Raw genomic sequence first — 18821 nt, forward strand, 5'->3', positions numbered from 1 at the left:
GTCTGCCTGTAAAAAAGGACAATGATTTTTATTTCTTCAGAAAAGAGCTATGAGGATAAAGACCAAAGTCCAAAAGTGCAGTCATGAGATATTTAGCTTAGATTGATAGATCTTGAAAGATCTGAGCAGCTCCTGAGAGATGCCAGGACTGTCCTATACAAGGATACATCTTGCTTATAATTTTGCAAGCAGTGTTTGACTTCTTCAAGGTATAAGTCAAATGCCATATTGTAACTAAGACAGAAAAGCTGATTTCTTATACAGGCACAGCCAATGTATCTACTGATGAGCTTTCGGTCTTTTTGAAAGGAAAGATTGCTCCCTGGCATGGCTTGTTTCACATCATCCTGCTGTTCCAGTAATAACATGGAACTCCTGTGGCAACAATTTATTCTCCTCAGCCATTAGACACAAAACAAAAGCAGGCACAAAGACCTAAGCAAACTGAAGGAGCAAGAAAAATACACATCTGAAACACACCCTGTTCAAAGAAAAAAAAAAAAAAAAAAAAAAAAAAAAAAGTATTCCATAATAATTTCTTTCATTATTTCAACTTGGTTCTTCATTGCCCCTTCTATGGACCTGGATAGCTGCAATAGTCTTCTTAAAATTATAAAGGAGAGGTGACAAGCAATAACGTTCAAATGGAAATATTTACTGAGGTTTGTTTTTATTTATTTATTTGTTTATTTATCTATTTCTTTCTTTACTTTGGAGAGGCCACTTCCAGGTTCTGGAGTAGGAACTTCAACTGTGAAAGATGGCTTTTGTTTTTAGCCTTTTCCACAACCTCTGCTAGAGTTAAATGAAAACAGTATCTTTTAAAAGTCTTTTCCTGCCAGACTTCTAATGTAATTTTGCAGTTTAAAGTTTTGGATGTCTTGCAGTTCAAAATTTAAAAATTGAATAAGCAACTTTTTGCTCTTCTCTTTTCCTTTCTTATTTTTGTCTGGAGATACCATCATCTAATGTATTGGTGTAGCATGTGATAACTAAAGAATAGCTTGAAACACAAACAAGTTTTGTTGAGTTATGGTTGTTTGGGCTAACCCACTTTTGCACTTTCACCATCCCAAAGCCTGAGCACATCTCCTGCAAAAGGCTCCTGTTGGTCTTTTGTTATTGTCAAGTCAAATGGCACCAGGTGGTGCTGTTATACATACTTGTTTCCTTAGCCTGCAACCCAAGTTTTTCCTTCTAGAAATGTCTTTTTAATGTGACTTCTGCGAAAATTGCTACAGGTAGAAAGCAATTTTCTCTTCACTGGAATCATGGTCCATGTAGAGCTCCCTTATATTTAGTGGCTTTTGATGGGCAAAACTTTGTGAAATGGGACTCCTTATGGGATTTTCTAGCAGAGTCACATATGTATAAAAAAATCAGGACACACTTAGAGCACACCCAGTGTCTTCTGGAAGCAGACTTCCAAGGGCTTCAATATCATTTAACAGGGAGAACAAAAAGTATAAAATATAATGTTACAAGAAAAGGCAAGTTTACTTAATCATATAGTCTTTTGAAGGACCTGGATAAGTTTAATCTTATGGGATTTGCTTATAAATGCAGTCTCAGTGCACTGTACACCAGAACACAATAGAAAATAGCAGATACATGGAAAGATCCGTAAAGGAAAAAAAATGCTACTTTTATCAGTATTTGTAATAGAGTATTTTCCATTTTAAAAATGTTCTTATTTTATTAAAAAAATAAACCAGCAATACCAGTAGCTGTTTATCTACTTTTGAAAAAAAAATGTTACTAGATAAAGAGAGAGACAAATTTCAAGAAAAAAGAATTTGTTAAAAAAGAAAGGACAAGAATGGGAAGTCTTCTCCCATTTGCAATCTGGAGCCACTTGCATCGACTTTTCTGCAGAGAAGTGGGAAGTGAGGGTCAGGAAATCAGTACCTCTGGACTCAATAAACCCTGATGTTCACCCTATATACTCCTTACAACAGGTTATTAAACTTGTTTGAGAGAAAGATAAATGCAGGACTAGAAATACTATCTGATTCATCCTTTATTACACCATGATTCATTCATGGACAGGGACAGTACAGGAAATTGGGAATCTTAGTTGCCAGTTGCCTGTTCTTGCCAAACTAATAAACTCCTTTTTCACAGTATATGCCTAGATCTTTTCCCACTGAAGCTAAAGTATATTTTGCCAAGAATTTGAAGGAAATTGGAGACAGATCTACAGTTTAGACAATTTTTTCACTCAAAATCTGTGCCAAATAAATACTTCTTCAAAATCTGCCCTTCCCCAAATTGATGATCTGGTCATGGGAGTGATTTTAGTTCCTCCTATGAAGAAAAGAACAACTTGACTTGAGAAGCAATCAATCAAGTTTTCAGCACTGTGATTTGACTTTCTGAATATGTCATCATCAGTATGTATAACAAAAAATAAAGAAAATGAAATTAATGTTCTTCATCTAATACACTGTATTAACGTTTGCTACTGAGTTTACCACTATTATGCCTTAAAAATAAAATGGATTTCATTTACTCACTACTGCGCACAGCAGAAAGTGCACTAAAATTATTTTCCTTTTAAAAGTACAAGCTGTAAAGGCCCATTAAAATATAATTACTACCAAAAAGGCATTTTACGTTTCCTTGAGATAAGCTGCAGTAGCCTAGTTTGAAATTCAACTTCCATTGATTCAGGATTACAGAGCAGCATGTTTAGATAATAAGCAAAAGGATCTCAGATAACAGCCTGAGTGAGTCATCGGACTATAGTGTTTAGTCTGAGAAAGTGTGTTTATCTGAAGGGCTCTTGGGACTAATATGGTTCTTCTTCAAAGCTTGAAGCAGGAGGCAAAAATCATAGTCCTGGAGGTTGGCAGGATAAGCATGTCCCATGATTTGCTAGCAATTCGAGAGATGGATTTCACTACAGAGCACACTGCTGTTGTCAGGTTGAAAGCATCTGCCTGAAAATGAATTCATGTGCACACAGCTCCAGACAAAGGAAAATCTCCCTGAAATGACATGCCATCACATTTTAAGACCAATTTTTCAAGTCTCTGACTCACACTTGGGAAATATACCGGTGCACTAAGTTTATCATAAAAAGGTCACATTTTAACAAGCAAAAATTGATGCAATAATCTTGAAATGTGCTATCACTGACAGGTACACAAATCCATTTTTCTGCATATTTGCCTGCTTTGTATCTGAAAACAAGTTTGCCTTTTCTACATGGGTCACCTCAGATTGTTTTTCAGTGAAGGAAATTCTGTCTGACGCTCTTTTAAAGTTTGGCTGGAGGTCTAAATATGGAGGTTGGGTAATGAGTCATAAGGAGCAAACCTATGGCAAGAATAAAAGCTCCTGTGTCAGTCAACAGTTTATAAATACAGCAGAAAAGATAATTACTGTGTATGTTCTACAAGGAAGAATTCAAACTGGGCTCCAGAAGTAGCAACATATTTTTAAGTTAGAAGAGAGAAGGAGAAAGCATAAATGAGTGAACAGAAGGTTTCTGTAATGCTGTGTGGAGGCTTTTTGTGCATGGTTGGAGCAGCTGGGGGTTGTCAGTCCCTAATGGCAATTGTGAAGGGGACTGAAACAAGGAAGAAAAGACTTGAGGTCTGAATGTCCTTTCATTTGTACTCACAGATATTCTGGAAGTCGATTATATGTATAAGCAGATGAAGTTCATGACTCATTGCAGAAGGAAAACCTCCAGAATACCCAAGTCTTAAGGGAGAGCGACAAGCACATGAGCAAGTTTCAAGGGAGATTTACTCAAGAAATGTCCCACGAACAAGGTCGAACAAGACAGTCTGAGCTGTCTTTACTGTTAACAGTTTGCATTTGCAGATTTTGGCTAAAGTTTTTCTGTTTATTTCTTATTTTTATGTTTATTCCATATGCATAATTTTAGTCTACAGGATCAAAAACCAAACTCTTTTTTCCTGTTAAAGCTCAGTCTCACATTTGCTCTCTTTCTGTTTTTTGATTTTTTTTTAATTCAAATGTAGATGCACAAAGAAAACTTCTGGTTTAATTGACATTAGGATGGGACTTTGTCCTCTAAACATGGCATATAGTGTAGTGTTACATTCTCTAGCATATCATATCTAGCTTCAGTCTGCCCCTTCAGAAGGTCATGGGTCTCCCATTAATTCTTTGTCATATTTAAGCAAACCTTAAGGAAATCTTCAGATATCTTAGCATTTAAGCAAATTCTAAGCAAAGCTTCAGATATATTAACATTTCTGAAGTGGAACTGGATACCTGTGTTTAGGCTGCTGAATTCTACCTTTAATTATAATAAAAGATTGCTAGACTTGTGTACCGCTATTTCCATTTTCTCCCTTGATATTTTCATTTTAGTAAAAATTCCACTTCAGTTTTTGCCTCAGTGTTCTAGGAAACTAGACGTATTTGTATATATTTGTATGTACTTGTATATATTTGTATTTACTGCCTAATGTAAAGTAAGAATAAAACAAACTTTAAGATATTGTTTAGAAGATAATCATACATCTTGGCCTAAAGAAGATAGAATAGGTCACCACAAGTGAATTTCGGGGAAGAAATATGGAAAAAAGAGCCAAAGGCATCAATGATAGTTTCTTCTACCAGTGAGGCTGAGTATAGATGTCTTCTTCTAGATTCAGTTGTGCCACTGAATAAGAGAACCAACATGAATTTTGGGAATTCTTATTTTGTCTGAAGTTGATTACAGAGAACTCAGACAGGCTACTCTGCTGGAAAGTCTAGTGCATGGTGAAAAGCAGTGCTAGTGAGTTCAGTGAGCAGCAACTACTTACATGAGCCAAAGCTACCCTCAGAATGTGCCTCTTATTGTATCTTCAATGAAAAAAAGCTATCATAGGGAATATTTGAGGATAACCAGTGATGTAGAAAAGACATACCTAGAAATCATAGAATATCCAGCTGCCTCCTGTGAGGAGAAATCTGTCATATTTAACACCGTCCAAATGTATGTAAGAGAAGTAGAATATCAATAACTGGACGAGCAACTCTTCTGGTTCATTCATGTTTTACTTTGTTTGAATGTTTTTTAACTTATGAAAGCTGAGAACTAAAAAATATTTCTGAAGTCCCATCTATGCTTTGGATGTTCCAAACTACACCTACCAAGTAAAATATTGAAGATTTATATCCAGTTTCAGATATGAAACCAGATGTGGATTTTCCAGTCTGGACTTGACAATAACAGAATTACATTAAGTAGTAACAAATCACATCTGATTGGTGTTTGAGTGTTCAGTTAGTGTATATGTACAGCAGGGAAAGGAGAATAATATCTGGTGAAACATATTCTACAGAACAGTGACTAAATATATTAAGCTCAACTGGTTTCTCTGTTGACTTCTTGTGTTTCTCAAATAGGGGAGAATTACAATTTTAGCTCCTTGATCTTCTAAAGAGATTAAAATCATGATACAAAGTTGATGCTGAAGTATTTATGACTGTGAGGACACCCAGAGAGAAATGAAATTTCCACTAGATGATTTAGAACTTGTAACACCATCTCTGACTTTACATGAAGCCCACAGAGGTTATCACAGAGCACATCATCATCAGCATAACTAAATGCTTTGGGATTTTTTTGAAGTCACAGAAGGGTTTCAGTTTGAACTTGAGTAAAAATAACATTAAGCCCTCTGTGAAGAAATGTGCTATATTAGCTGTTGACTTCAATGAGATTTGTATTAGGCCTTGATTTCTTCTGGAGTTGTGAAGATAAAGAGGCAGCAAATTCAAAAGCCTAACAAGCATTTGCAATGAAAAATAGCTAAATCCAGGATATTTAAAGTTTCTAAAAAATAGATGCCTAGGAAACTGGGAAGAGCTTCCTTCCTAGAACACCTATACTCTGAGATATTTTCTTAGATAATAGTCCAGAACTGGAAGTAAAGGGAAATGTAAAGCAGAGATTTTCACGTATCAGTTCAGCTTGGAGCTTAAAGAAATATGGCTACAGCCAAGCTGTACAGTGTTGTAGGCTAACATATCTGAAGAGTATGGTGCTACTGGCACAGGCCTCTGCTTTCACCAAAATCTCTGCATCACATTTCTTTATGCTGTCATTCCATGCTCTAGGCCTCTAACATTATAGACATTTTAGTCCCTTCTTGAAACAAAACTTAAATAAAGCTCTCCATCCTTTCTCAGCTGTTCTTATCACCAGCTTTCATTGTGTACATTCTTCTGATTTTCTCTACTTGCTTTACAGCTGGCAGTTCTGATAAAATTCATAATATTGACAATATATTCCCCTCTGAAAATCTCGAAATAAGGTTTAGGTGAAGTTGTTTAATATGATTACAATTCAGAAGAAAAACTGCACTGTCTTCTGAAGAGTTTTTTTCCTAAAAAGGGACTTGACTGACAAAAGGCTTAAACTGGGAAGCTTAATGATTTCAGTTACTTATCAAAAGGTCAGTGCACAGGGACATTTTTTCCCTTCCTAACATGAATCTAAAAATTCTTTCAAAGGGGTTGACCATTTACCTCCTTTTTTTTTTTTTTTTTTTTTTTTTCAATTTAAAAGTAACTGGCAGAAAATCAAGTGTTCCCTCTCGCCCACAAAATACTAATTCTAATGAAAAGAAGAGATGAATTGACTTTTTTTGAAAGAGAAGGAAATCCTGATCATAAATCCTGATCATCTAGTTCTATCTTTTTTCAACAGCACAAATTTTAATGTTTCTAGTAATAGAAATACCTGGAAAAAAGTCAAAGTAGAAGGAACGACTCCTCTTGGTTTTTACAACATGCTACTTCCTCAGCTCTACCCATTACCTTCCCAGCTCAAAATAAGAGCACATTATCCATTTTTTTTGGTTCATTCATCATCCATTCTTTCCTTTCATTTTAAGCTATTTTTTTCCCTTTGTGTATATGGTATTTGCATGACAGTTGCAAATTTGAAATCAGATAGCTCATCTCTGCACGGCTCTATGAGTGGGAGCACAATGTAAGGAGGTCTGTACCATCTCTACCCTCCATGAAATGAAAGGCACAATTGCAGTTTCTCTGGTTGATAGAGAATAAATCCTACACTGTCCCAGAGTCTCCAGGGAAATAAAACACCGGCAAATTGGTAAGGCACTTAGGAGGATGAGGAAATCCTCTAGAGCATTTTGCTCCTCTTTCCATTAGCAAATAACTGAGTAGATAAATTATGACTTATCATTACTTTTGATCTCTGGATAAAGAAGTATTTTATTATTTAGCAATTCTACAAAATTAGACAGTGGACCTAGATGGTGAACAAGAATAAAGAACAACAAGGAAGGTTCCTAAACATTCAGAGTTTTACAAGAGTAAACAGCTAGAGATATAATTCCCATATAATTGCATACTAATTACAATATACAGCTGAAGTTACTATGTCAGTTTTCCTGAGTTAGAAAAGAAGATCCCCTTCTCCATCAAAAATACAACTATTTTTAGCCATGTTAATCAGTAGCAACTGTGGTTTTCCTTCCTCCTCTCCCCGTCAAACCATGGTTGAAGCTATCCTATGCTGCGAGAGCTAGGCTTATCTAGCCTGGGGAAGAGAAGACTGAGGGGGGATCTGATCAATGTGTACAAGTACCTGAAGGGAGGGTGTCCAGGGGACCAGGGGACAAACTCTTTTCAGTTGTCCATGTGACAGGACAAGAGGCAATGGGCAGAAATTGAAGCACAGGCAGTTCTGCCTGACCGTGAGGGGGAATTTCTTCACCGTGAGAGTGATGCAGCACTGGACCAGGTTGCCCAGAGAGGTTGTGGAGTCTCCTTCTCTGGAGACCTTCAAGGCCTGTCTGGATGCAACCCTGTCTGACATGCTCCAGGTGACCTGCTTGAGCAGGGGGATGGGACTAGATGATCTCTAGAGGTCCCTTCCAACTTAGTGATTCTGTGATTCTGTGATCCTAGGACTATTATCCATAAAAAACTTCTGGGCCTGTTTAATAATAAATTCTAGGCCAATTAAATTCATAGATTTGGAGTGTTATCTTGAAATTTAGCTTAGATGTTCTACAGAATCAAGCATTTTCAGAGAAGACTCAGCAGTAAGTCCCTGGTTAAATGTTGGACTATATAATTTTGGGTCAAGAATAATTCAGGGCATCTTTTGATTCCTGGAACTGTGTTGAGTTCACGTTGAAACTGGCCTATATTTATTCACAAATAAAATTCATGTAAACCATAATCCCTTTGAACTACATTTGACCTTACATAACTTGCTACTGTTCCATTCCTGGCAGATGATTGCATTTTCCACCATCTGCAGTGTCCAGCTTAAGTGAACTCAGATATTTGGGAAGCCTAGATCAAAGCTTCCAAGGTTTTTATTTCTTAAATAATTTTTAAGAACCTATGGTCCTTGTTGACTAACTCTTTCTTTAAGGTACACATAAACTATAAAAACAGTGATCTCATGAAACTATCAAAGCCTTCAAAGAGAACTTGACACATATCTCACAAAAAAATCAACCTGATGCAACATTTTGATTAAATGATAAGAAAGTTTTAAGAAGGAAAGGAAAAAAAATGAATCAGGTAGAACTCTTACATTTAACTTCTTTGCCTTACTATAAGCAAAAAAAAAAAAAAAAAAAAAAAAAAAAAAGTTCCTTGACTGATGTCCATACACACATACATGTATGTTATATGTACAATTGTACAATTTATGTTGCTTTTGGCAATAAGATCTTCTTTATGGGTGACTATTTGATGATAAAATATAATGGAGGGAGAAGAATGGTAACAAAATACTTCATCTATAAGTACATCAGGATATTCCAGCAATATATAAAAAGGCAGGAATGAAAAACAAATAAGACAAATGAATAACAGCATTCATTCATTCATTCCATGACTGTGACAGATGTTTCTGCATACAAGAGAAAAAGAAACAAATAAATTTTTGCCTGCTACTTGATTAATTTTGTCTATCTCTTCTGGTCAGATTTTCAAGTTACATTATACCATAGAAGCACTCCTTTAATCTTCTTGATAATTCCTCAGTTTTATTCTGCCACTGCTTCATTTGTGTATGAATAGGAAAGCTTGTTTCTATCCCTGTGATCCATCTATCTGAGGTCAAGATTTTTGTTTTTATCTGAGTAGAACAGTTTATATTGGAAAATTACTCACCTGTCCAGCAGTGTCTAGAATGTCCAAATAAGCTGGTTCATCATCGATTCGGACTTGAGTTTTATAGGCATCCTCTGAAAAACATAGTGCAGTATTGCTAAGCATAGGTGTGGCTCAGAGGGTTGCAAATGAAACACCTTCACTACTGTGGAGTAGTTTTTTTCAAAAGTTCTCCAGTTTGACCTAACTTTGTTTTCTTTCAAGTCAAAAGACACCTTTTGAAATCCTACCAACACTGAAAAGTGCAAAAGGGCATCTAGTCTTCTCTGTGATACAGCGTCAAATATTAAAGCAGTAAATTTGTCACTGTTTAAAAGGATAGCACAGACTATAGGTGCTGCTTAATTCACAAAGCCTCAGGGATCTTGTGCTTGTTTATGCGCCAGGGTGGTTTTTACTCACCTCAATCACACTTCCACAGAGGCTTTCAAGCAAATACTTCAGTTCTGAGCTAAACATTGTTCAAGTTATTGGGAAAGTCTCCTCTTGGCTGAGGGGGGCTTCTGCATCAGATTTTCAGAGCAATTATTTAGGCCTCGGTATGTCACTGCAGAGTATGCAAATGATTTTTTTTTAATAAAATCTGTAATCAGTGTCCTCACACTCGTAAGGGATAAGCTGTGCTTAGTGGACCATTCCTTTAGCTCATGATTTTGTCAAGCTAAATTTAGGAGGAGAAAAACAAAAAAAAAGGTGAACTAATATTTGCATAAACTATTTTCCTCACATTTCTATTTCATTCCCCTCTCAATATTTGTATTTCTTTCCTAAGGTTAAATGGAGCTTAGATAGCAGGCCATGTTTATACTCAAAATAGTCCTAGAAATTACCCGTGTTTAATTAAACAATAATGTAAAGCAGTTTGAATGGGCTGGGTGACTAGTATTATGCTTTGGCTGTGCAGTGAGGCATGAAGTGGAGACAAGTGCATTTAATGCATCCGAGAAGTGTCATTAATCAGCATGAGCATATGGCTGGGCCCATCCGATAGCTCAATCCTGTAAGCACCAACTACCAGAACCCATCAGAACTAGGCTCTTGATGATATTACATTGCAGGTAGTAGGAATTATGAGGATATTCAAATTTGTCCACACATATGTTGCATTACATGCTACATTATAAAAGCATATAAAAACCTTATTTGCATCTATAGGAAAGGCAAAATAAAGCATTTAGATGTGACGAATTCTGGATGGCCTTAACTCTGCCAACCTCTGTAACAGGCTATCTTTAATAACATCACCCCTACAGTAAATTCCATGGGTCGCCTGCTTCTTTTAGGTCTCATTTCAATAAATTACTGTGACTATTTTGACACATGCCATGGCTTAAACAAATACCTAATCCCTTTGATATTAGGATGACCCGGAAGCTTAATTAGATGTGAGATACACTGCCTTGCTGAGCAGCACCACAGCACTCCAGTCAATATATGTTTCAGTCAATGGATCTCTTTCTTGGGATTCTTGGAGAGGAAACCCAGTGCCAAAGAGGGACTGTACATAGTGAACCAGGTTATTGATAGTTTAAGCAATCTATTATGACAAGATAATGTTTCAAATAGTAGCACTGTTATCTTTTAACCAAAGTGAAAATTGAAATATATGAAAATATGCAAAATCAAATACTGGTATTTCCTTCATATAAATACTATTAATGCTGTGAAGTATTACTAAATGTCTTGACATGCAGATAGGTGCCCATTTGTATTACATTTGTATATATATAATTAACATACAACTCACATAAATATAGCTTGCACCCTTGGCTCTGCTGCTGGACACCTTAAAGCCAATACGATGTGGTCCTATTTCTCTCTTCACTTAGATTTAATACAAGATTTAATACAGTAGCTTCAAAGGAGTTACTGCAGAGGGACATTTGCATAACTAAATACAGAATTTGGGCAAAAATGAAGTGGGAATTTAGAGAATTCCTGTCTTATTTGCTAAGGAAATGAATCCAGGGTTAGTTATAACTAAAAGATTCACTGGCCTCTGTGAAAATAAATGATAGTTTTCAGTAAGTAAACAGGCATGTATCTAAATGTCTAATTCCCTGCTGAGCTACTTCAGGTGTACCCTGAGACTATGTCACTGGAATCAGTAAAGTTTTAACTGTGAAAAGCTGGAGCAAGGCTCTAAGACTGTGTTTACAGCCCCTTTCCATTGCAGAGAGACCACTGGACACACAAAACTATGTGCCATTTTCATTTATCTTCTTGTGTCAAAATACTTGCCCTAAAACACTTTAAGAAGGCGTGCCAGAAACATGATCCTATTTTCATTCATAAATGTGCTAACTTTTTTTCTTTTTGGTGAAACATATTCTACTGAACGTTGACCAAACACATTAACTTAAACAATTTTCTAGGCAGTTGTGTTTGGAACATGATTTTTATTTGTGGACTTTGTCTTTGCCCCAAGAAATGTAGAGATGAAACAGGAAGGAGATACGACTTTCATTTGTAATATTCTCTCTCTGCATATGTGCAAAAAGTAGGATAGGATAGAGAATTTAGAAAAGCTAAAAAGTATCCTCAACTGGGATGTGCTAACCAGGGGTATCCTCAACCTGTATTTGAATGGGAAAAGAATGGGAGACTGAACATTCACTTTTCTTATGGCAATAACTTAAGATGATGCTCAGATTTATCAGGGGAAGTACTCTACGCAGCCCACACCTCATATGAGAGTGCTGATCATCGCAATGCTTTCCTAGGCGTGATCTATCAGCACGTTAAGACTCAAGCACAACTAGCCTCAGACTTTTGGGAGGCACCTACTATGTTTACTTTTAGTCTGTATTTGCTGATGTCCTGGCCTACTTGGATAACTAGTATTTCCAGTGCTGGAGGTAGAAGAAAGAGGCCTAAATTGAAAATCTTGATTCCATCTCATACCATATGGACCTGGAAGAGGTAAAAAGCTATATTGACTAGGTTTTGGTCTACACCTAACTGCTTTAAACTGAGATTTCATCTCAGGAAGTAATGGAGGTGGAGCTGAGTAAGGGATTATCTAAAAAAACGTTTTATCTGACTTAGCTGGACTATGGGGAGAAGGCACAAATGCAGTAAACAAGAATATCCTGGAAATGCCTATATGTTGATTCCAGTACTTGAGATCCTTTGGACCCAGGCAATGTATTTCAGTTTCCATCAGTAACAATAACGCTGCTAACCAGCAACCATGGAATCTTTGCATCTATCCCAAAGGATTTCCAAAGAGACTACAATGCAGCTAGTCTTCTGCAGTCCAGGCAACATAGTGTGTATTATGGTCACACTAAAGGAACTGAGAAACTCTGAATTAAGCTCGTAGAGGAACCTGTTGTTTACATGTAAACAGCGAAGAACAGATGTGAAGATGTCTCACTGAAATGCCATGTGAATGTATCTGAAACAAAACAGGAAAGTCATCACTGGGAGCACTAGCAGGCTTACTGTCTAACCTGCTCTCTTTAAAAACTATTCATATTATTACCAATGCTCTCTGGTATATTTCTATTATTTACAGTGTATGAGTTCATTGCATTTTTTTTTCATCTAATTAATTTATATAACACTCTCTGTAAAATTAACAGGGGAGCTGTTCAAACATGTGTTTCTGGATTTTACACCCTACAGCTATAAGGAGTGATCTTTCTAAAATTTATTAAAAGGCCAAATTCTGGCTGGAGTTTCAGCAAGCATTAAGATGAGGCACAAAAAAAAAAAAAAAAAAAAAAGGAAGAGAATAATAATTTGCCCTTTGTATTTCTTAAAATTAAATTCACTATTAGTGTCCCATGAATCTAGCTGTAAGGTCCCAGACTCAGGTTTAGCTAAAATGAAGCAGATGATAGGATACTGTAAGAAACGATCGAGGATGGAGCTTATTGACATTGTTGTGAGATGTAAGAGTAAAACACAGACTGTAAAAGTGAGCATGTAGTAGGTATCAGAGAGAAAAGGGAAATAAAACTCCTGAATCATTACAATCTGTATAATAAATAGCTGACTTCCAAGCTGTGTGGTTAAAATATCTGCCAAAACTTATTTTTTATGGGAAATTATTCTTATATATATATATATATATATATATATATATATATACACACACACACACATATATTTCCCTAAGAATTTCATTTTCTACAAAAATTTTCAACTTAAAATGAAAACAGGTAAAATTTTCAGCTTAGAAACTATATTATTTGGCTTGATTTATTACTGAGCATTTTCCATTTTCCAAGGGGAAAAACAACAAATAGAACCCCAACTGATTTCTGACAGGATCGAAATTCTTTTTTATTATTAATTTTCCCCTGCTTTAATGAATATCTCATTTAAACCAAGAAGAAATGTATTTTTCAAATATGTTTTCTTAATTGTACTATTGTCCTTTGCAGTATTATATTTCAAAATGAATTAGTGAAAATAAATTTTTTTTTGCTTTTTTTTTTGTAAAATGAATGCATTTTCTTTTTTCATTTTTCCTTTTTAAAGGACATCATTCTGAAGACAGAAGAATAATAATTAATGCAAGCCGGTGCTGCTATCAATTATCTTAGCACTGGTGAAGCTAGATTCATGAAAAATATATCAAACAGCTTCTTCAGTTATGAGCAGGTAACTGCTTCATGAGAAACAGACTTGGATGGTGTACAACTTAAAGGGGAACTGGAATGGACTTATAATCTGCGTAAGAGGTATGTTCCAGTCCCTGAAATCTAGGTCATTCACCTCTTTCTTCCAATAGTTAATTTTGCTTATATTCCTTCCAACTAAGTATTCTCTCGTCTTCTCTCTTGTGCACACTATAGACTGCACTTAAAAACAATCAGATTCCCTCACATATAGATGAGCCAAAATATGTTTTATTTGGCTAAGGAGGTACCGATCTAGCAGAAGCAGGTCCAGGCGCAGCCAGACACACCTGGAGTTCTGCCTCTTGCTGCTCTTGTTGTGTGCCAAAGACACAGCAGGAGACACAGCTCTTGGTGTGCTTAGATTATCGGCTACACATGCATTTTAATTCAGAGATGCTTTTGAACGTAGGACTGATCATGAATCTGGGTGGGAGAGTGTTATTCAGAGTTAAAACAAGGATTTTTTAAGTAAGAAGGGAGTGAATGGGCATAGACTTAACTGTCTGAGATAAAAATTTGCATGTCATAGGAATTGCCCATCAAAATATATTGGTCTTGTGATTTCCCTTTGCACATAATTATTTTCCTGGAGTATGTCTGTTTTATAATTTAGCAAGCATTGCTATCAGCATTCTGCAGACAAGGACAAGAAGTCACAGAGGTTGCCTTCCTATGAGCTATGCACACATGATAAGCAATGAATGGCCACAGTAGAACTGATGTATTTGATTACCTTGTACCCTATAAATACTCATATAAATAGGTCTATCCTTAAAAATAAGGCAAGTAGCAAAATAAGGAATATATATATATCACATCAGACTAGTAGTCACAATACTTAAATAAATATTTTATTTCCAGTTCTGCATATTGTTACATAATTCTTTATTATACCAGCAACTACAAACATTTCAGACTATTCTGTCCAGGACTGGCTGCTTTTTGTTTCTCAGCACTGAACTGCTTTTGCTCCTGTGCTGCTATTTATGTAGCTTTGTCAGATCTTTCATATTTTGTTCAGTTTTGTGTTATTGGCAAAAGTTGCCTTTTCTTATTTATAATAGACAACAACATCCCAGGAAGAAGAATCTTGCTGATGGTTTACATAACACTACAAAGATGACCAGTGCCTTACAAAACCCACAGATGAAAGCAGTTTCTGCAGTAACCACACATACTTTGGGCATCTCTGCTGTTGTCTACTTTTCAAAGAAAGGGAAAGCAGAAAATTGATGGAGCATTCAATGTAGTACCTCTCTCTTAGGCTTATTCTTACAAAAAGAATATAGTGTAGGCCTTGGGAAAATTAAAATAAGACAAAAGAAAACAAAGCATTACTCAAGTTAAGTGCTTATTATAAAAGGAATTCATACATTTATTCATTATACATAGAGTTACATGATGAGAAACACAGCACTTTATTTCAGTTTTCATTTTAGCATTCAAATTAGCATAAACATATTTTCAGATAGGATATTAAACCAAGGTCTTGGCCACATATGTCTTCAGAAAAGATTCTCTAATGTTGTTTTCAAATGACCTTGCCAAATTCAAATGTGTATTACTGCTATGCTCTCCAGCTCTCCTTACTAATCTCAATTGAAGATGCAGTTCTCCATTTTTTTTATTTAGTCCTTGTTCAGCATTATGACATGTTCTTAAATAACTACCATGTTCTGTTTTAGATGTTCTCATATTTCCAGTAGTACCTAAAAGCAAATCCTTGAGTGTTCATAAAATACTTCATGATTTTAAGGAGTAAAGATAGAAATAAATAATCTTAAGATATTTCTATTCTGTTAGTCTGAAAACAGAACAGTAGAATACCTCATAATTTTTAGTCAGTTTTGACCTCCTAAAATAAGCAGTGCTGACTGATACTTCAGTGGAGAGCAGAAGCATAGCCAGACTATGCCCTGGTTCTCAATGAACTTGTGCCCTTAATTCTGCTAATGCCAATGAGAAATAGCACCTAAATACCTTGAAGAACAGGACCCAGATTATTCGTAAAGCATCCAGAATTTCTGCAGCATAGTAAAGGTTTGAGTTTAGGCCCAGTGAGTACTGTGCATTCTGACTATTTAATATTATTACTTTTTAACTGAGCCATCTTCATTTTCATACTGTGATCTTGCACCTTTCCTAACTTAGACTCCAGCTGCCATTGACTGTAGTGTGTCTGGTTTCAATAATAAAACTAAAAGCTGCTTTATGGGCATTCTGTTCCGTTCTCACCTCACCACAGTGTTTCTCTTTTAATGCCATTATGTATCTGTCTTAAAACAGCTGCTCTCAAATTAAGTTTCTCCTTACCTTACTAGGCTGCTTTATCATTTCAGATCTGTGTATTGCAGGGCAGGACTGAAAACACACGGTTGCTCAAGGAGCCTGATTGATTTTCAGCATTGAGTACTAATGCCACAGCTTTTTCAGTGACCCGAAATGCACTCAGTGCCTTCCATTTATCCATTTATCCACCCATTGCAGTTTCTGTCTCCTTTTTTTTTCTTTTTTTTTTTTCCAGTCATGTCTATAGATATGTGCAAGAATCTCTTCTTCAGTGTCAGCTTGCAGTTTCATTATTGTGGTACCCTTTCATTCTCTGCTGAAAAGCAGGGGAAGCACAAGCAACTTAATCTCACTTAGTCTGTGGTAGGCACAAAAAGAAGCATTATCTGCCCTCTAAAAGGTGTGTGTGAACAGAAATCTGAATGAATCAGAATCTAAGTCAGAACTGGTTTGTCTTCTCCCACCGTCTCCGTATTATCATGCTGTTTACTAACAAACCTGCCGGAAAAGGAGACCACGGTGACTTTACACTTCCAACTAACAATGGTCTGGGTCACTTTCAAGAAGCACCAAAATTAAAAGTTAATTTATGGCACAAAAAGTTGCATAGGAAATGTTTCCATGTACAAGTCCTTATCAAGAAGGAGACAAAACACAACATCAGATAGAAAATTCAAGGTGAGATCAACTTTTGGGCAAATAAGGTCAAGCACGTGTGACCCAACTGACCAGCAAGGCGAACTGACTGGTACATTCTGCAATTGTACAGCACTTTGAACAAAGTCAAACTTCTCTGCTATGGGGACTCAAAATGTTTTGCACAGTGCAAATGCATTATAGCAACAGTATATATGAACATAAAACTTTCAGTCTCCATTGATAGTAGCACAGAAACCAACCAAGCCCACCTGCCATTTATAACAATATCAGCCACAAGATCCCCCATTTCCACTACAACGTGTCCTTGGTAAAGTGAATATTTTCACAATATTGACTTAGATACAACAATCATATTTCTTTTACTTCAGTTTAGAGTCAAAAATTCTGATGCAACAAGTCAACAAATCCTTTAATTTGGAGTATTACTATTTAATTGAAAGTACTAGTACTTTATGCTCATATATAACATGTGTACTTGTATATGCACACGTTTAGTTATTTATGTATTTATCTATATATTCAGAGAGAAGCATAAACCTTTGAGAGGATCTGAATGTGTAAGATGACAATATGATAAATCAATCCATATGTAGAGTATCAGAAATGTACAAAACTATTTATCTAGACCTGAAAAAACTTAGGGTCACGAGCCAACTGAACAAAAATAGATGTCTTTTGCTATAGAAACTTAGGCTATTTTTATACTAGCAGTATATATTACTTTTTACTATTTATAACAGTTTGTTTTCCAGTTGCAGGTATGGAGCACCTACAAATGTAGGATAGGAAGAAGATCAGTTATTGGCAAAAGCAAAATGCATGGTCACAAGAGCCCACGAAAAGCAATAAGTTTTGATCAAGTTCTAACTATAGTTCATATAATCAAGATGATGTCTAGAAAACAAGGTGTCCCCCTTCTTTCCCACAGACATACACATGGAGAAGCTGATTGCTTTATGCCATAACAACATACTGTGATATGCAGGATTCTTTTGGAAGTGGAGTAGGCCACTCTCTGGTAATAACTATGGGCTTCTAACAGAGATGCTGAGGTACAGCAGAGATTTGCCTATAAGCCTGCCAAAGCCTGTTTGAACAATTTGGCACAACTGAATCACTACCAGTATTGATGTGAATAGTATTTTCAGTATTTTCAACAAAGGCCCCATTTATAATTTTAATCTGCAAACACTTACAAAAGTGAATAAATTTATATACATAATTATAAAGGCTACAAGTTCCTGCTCAGAAAACTCGCTCAGCACTTCATCAGATTTTGGATCAGAAAATCCACTCCACAATTCATCAGATCTGGATTACAATTCTTTAAGCAAGCTAAATTTTGGTTATAAATTTTCCTGTCTATATGAATAAGACTATTCATTTGAGTTATGAATATTTTTTCAGAACCAGTTCTATACAAGAAAATACGATTCCTTATAAATGTTAATATTTTTGCAAATCAGGTCTAAAGATAACTCAGACAAACCATTGCTGTAGCACTTGTTTTTCTGTTAGAAACCACTTACAATATGGATACTACTACTAATATTTAATAAAGGCATATCATTATTTTCTCTGCTTCCAGGAAAATGTCATTTACTTCAAAGATGTACATGAGCAAAGTGAACAAAGTACTCTTGTTTAATCAAAACATGATAATTAACAAGAGTCCGGGTATCCTTATCTTGGGGAACAAGAATAGCAGGTAGCAATTTCACTACTCTTTCAAGTCTAGGATTGTGCTACCAAGTAGGAGGATCTGACAGCTACGAATTCACTTCTTGTTATTTCAGGAGGAGTAATTAACAAGTTGACTACATTTATGTGGCTATTAGCTTGGATGGTACCTTGGATTTAGTAAGATGTAGAAGGCTGCCGGCTTCTATGAAAGAAAGGTTAATGGAGACATTTGTCCTGTGACGAAGAATTTTGAAGAGAGCTAGATAAATCATCCACCTCTAGGATATCAAATCATGAATGTCTCCTCCAAATTCAGAAATAATTTTAGGAGATATTTTTACAAATCGTAATATACAGAGAATAGAAAATCAGGCCTTCTACTGGTGATCCTATTTAAGGGGATGCAAGTTTCACTTC

The 18821-nt window shown here is 35.9% G+C and overlaps 1 protein-coding gene across 2 annotated transcripts in view; it reads right to left on the bottom strand.

Moving 5' to 3' along the window:
* The window catches only part of RIT2 (Ras like without CAAX 2), a 215137-nt gene that overhangs the window by 93650 nt on the left and 102666 nt on the right, over positions 1 to 18821 (bottom strand). For both annotated transcript variants that reach the window (XM_062599834.1, XM_062599833.1), the window contains exon 3: positions 9139 to 9212. In XM_062599834.1, coding sequence (XP_062455818.1) covers positions 9139 to 9212 — 74 coding nt within the window. The remainder of the gene's footprint in view (positions 1 to 9138; positions 9213 to 18821) is intronic.

This window comes from Rhea pennata, chromosome Z, assembly GCF_028389875.1.
Source record: "Rhea pennata isolate bPtePen1 chromosome Z, bPtePen1.pri, whole genome shotgun sequence".
NCBI lineage: Eukaryota > Metazoa > Chordata > Aves > Rheiformes > Rheidae > Rhea > Rhea pennata.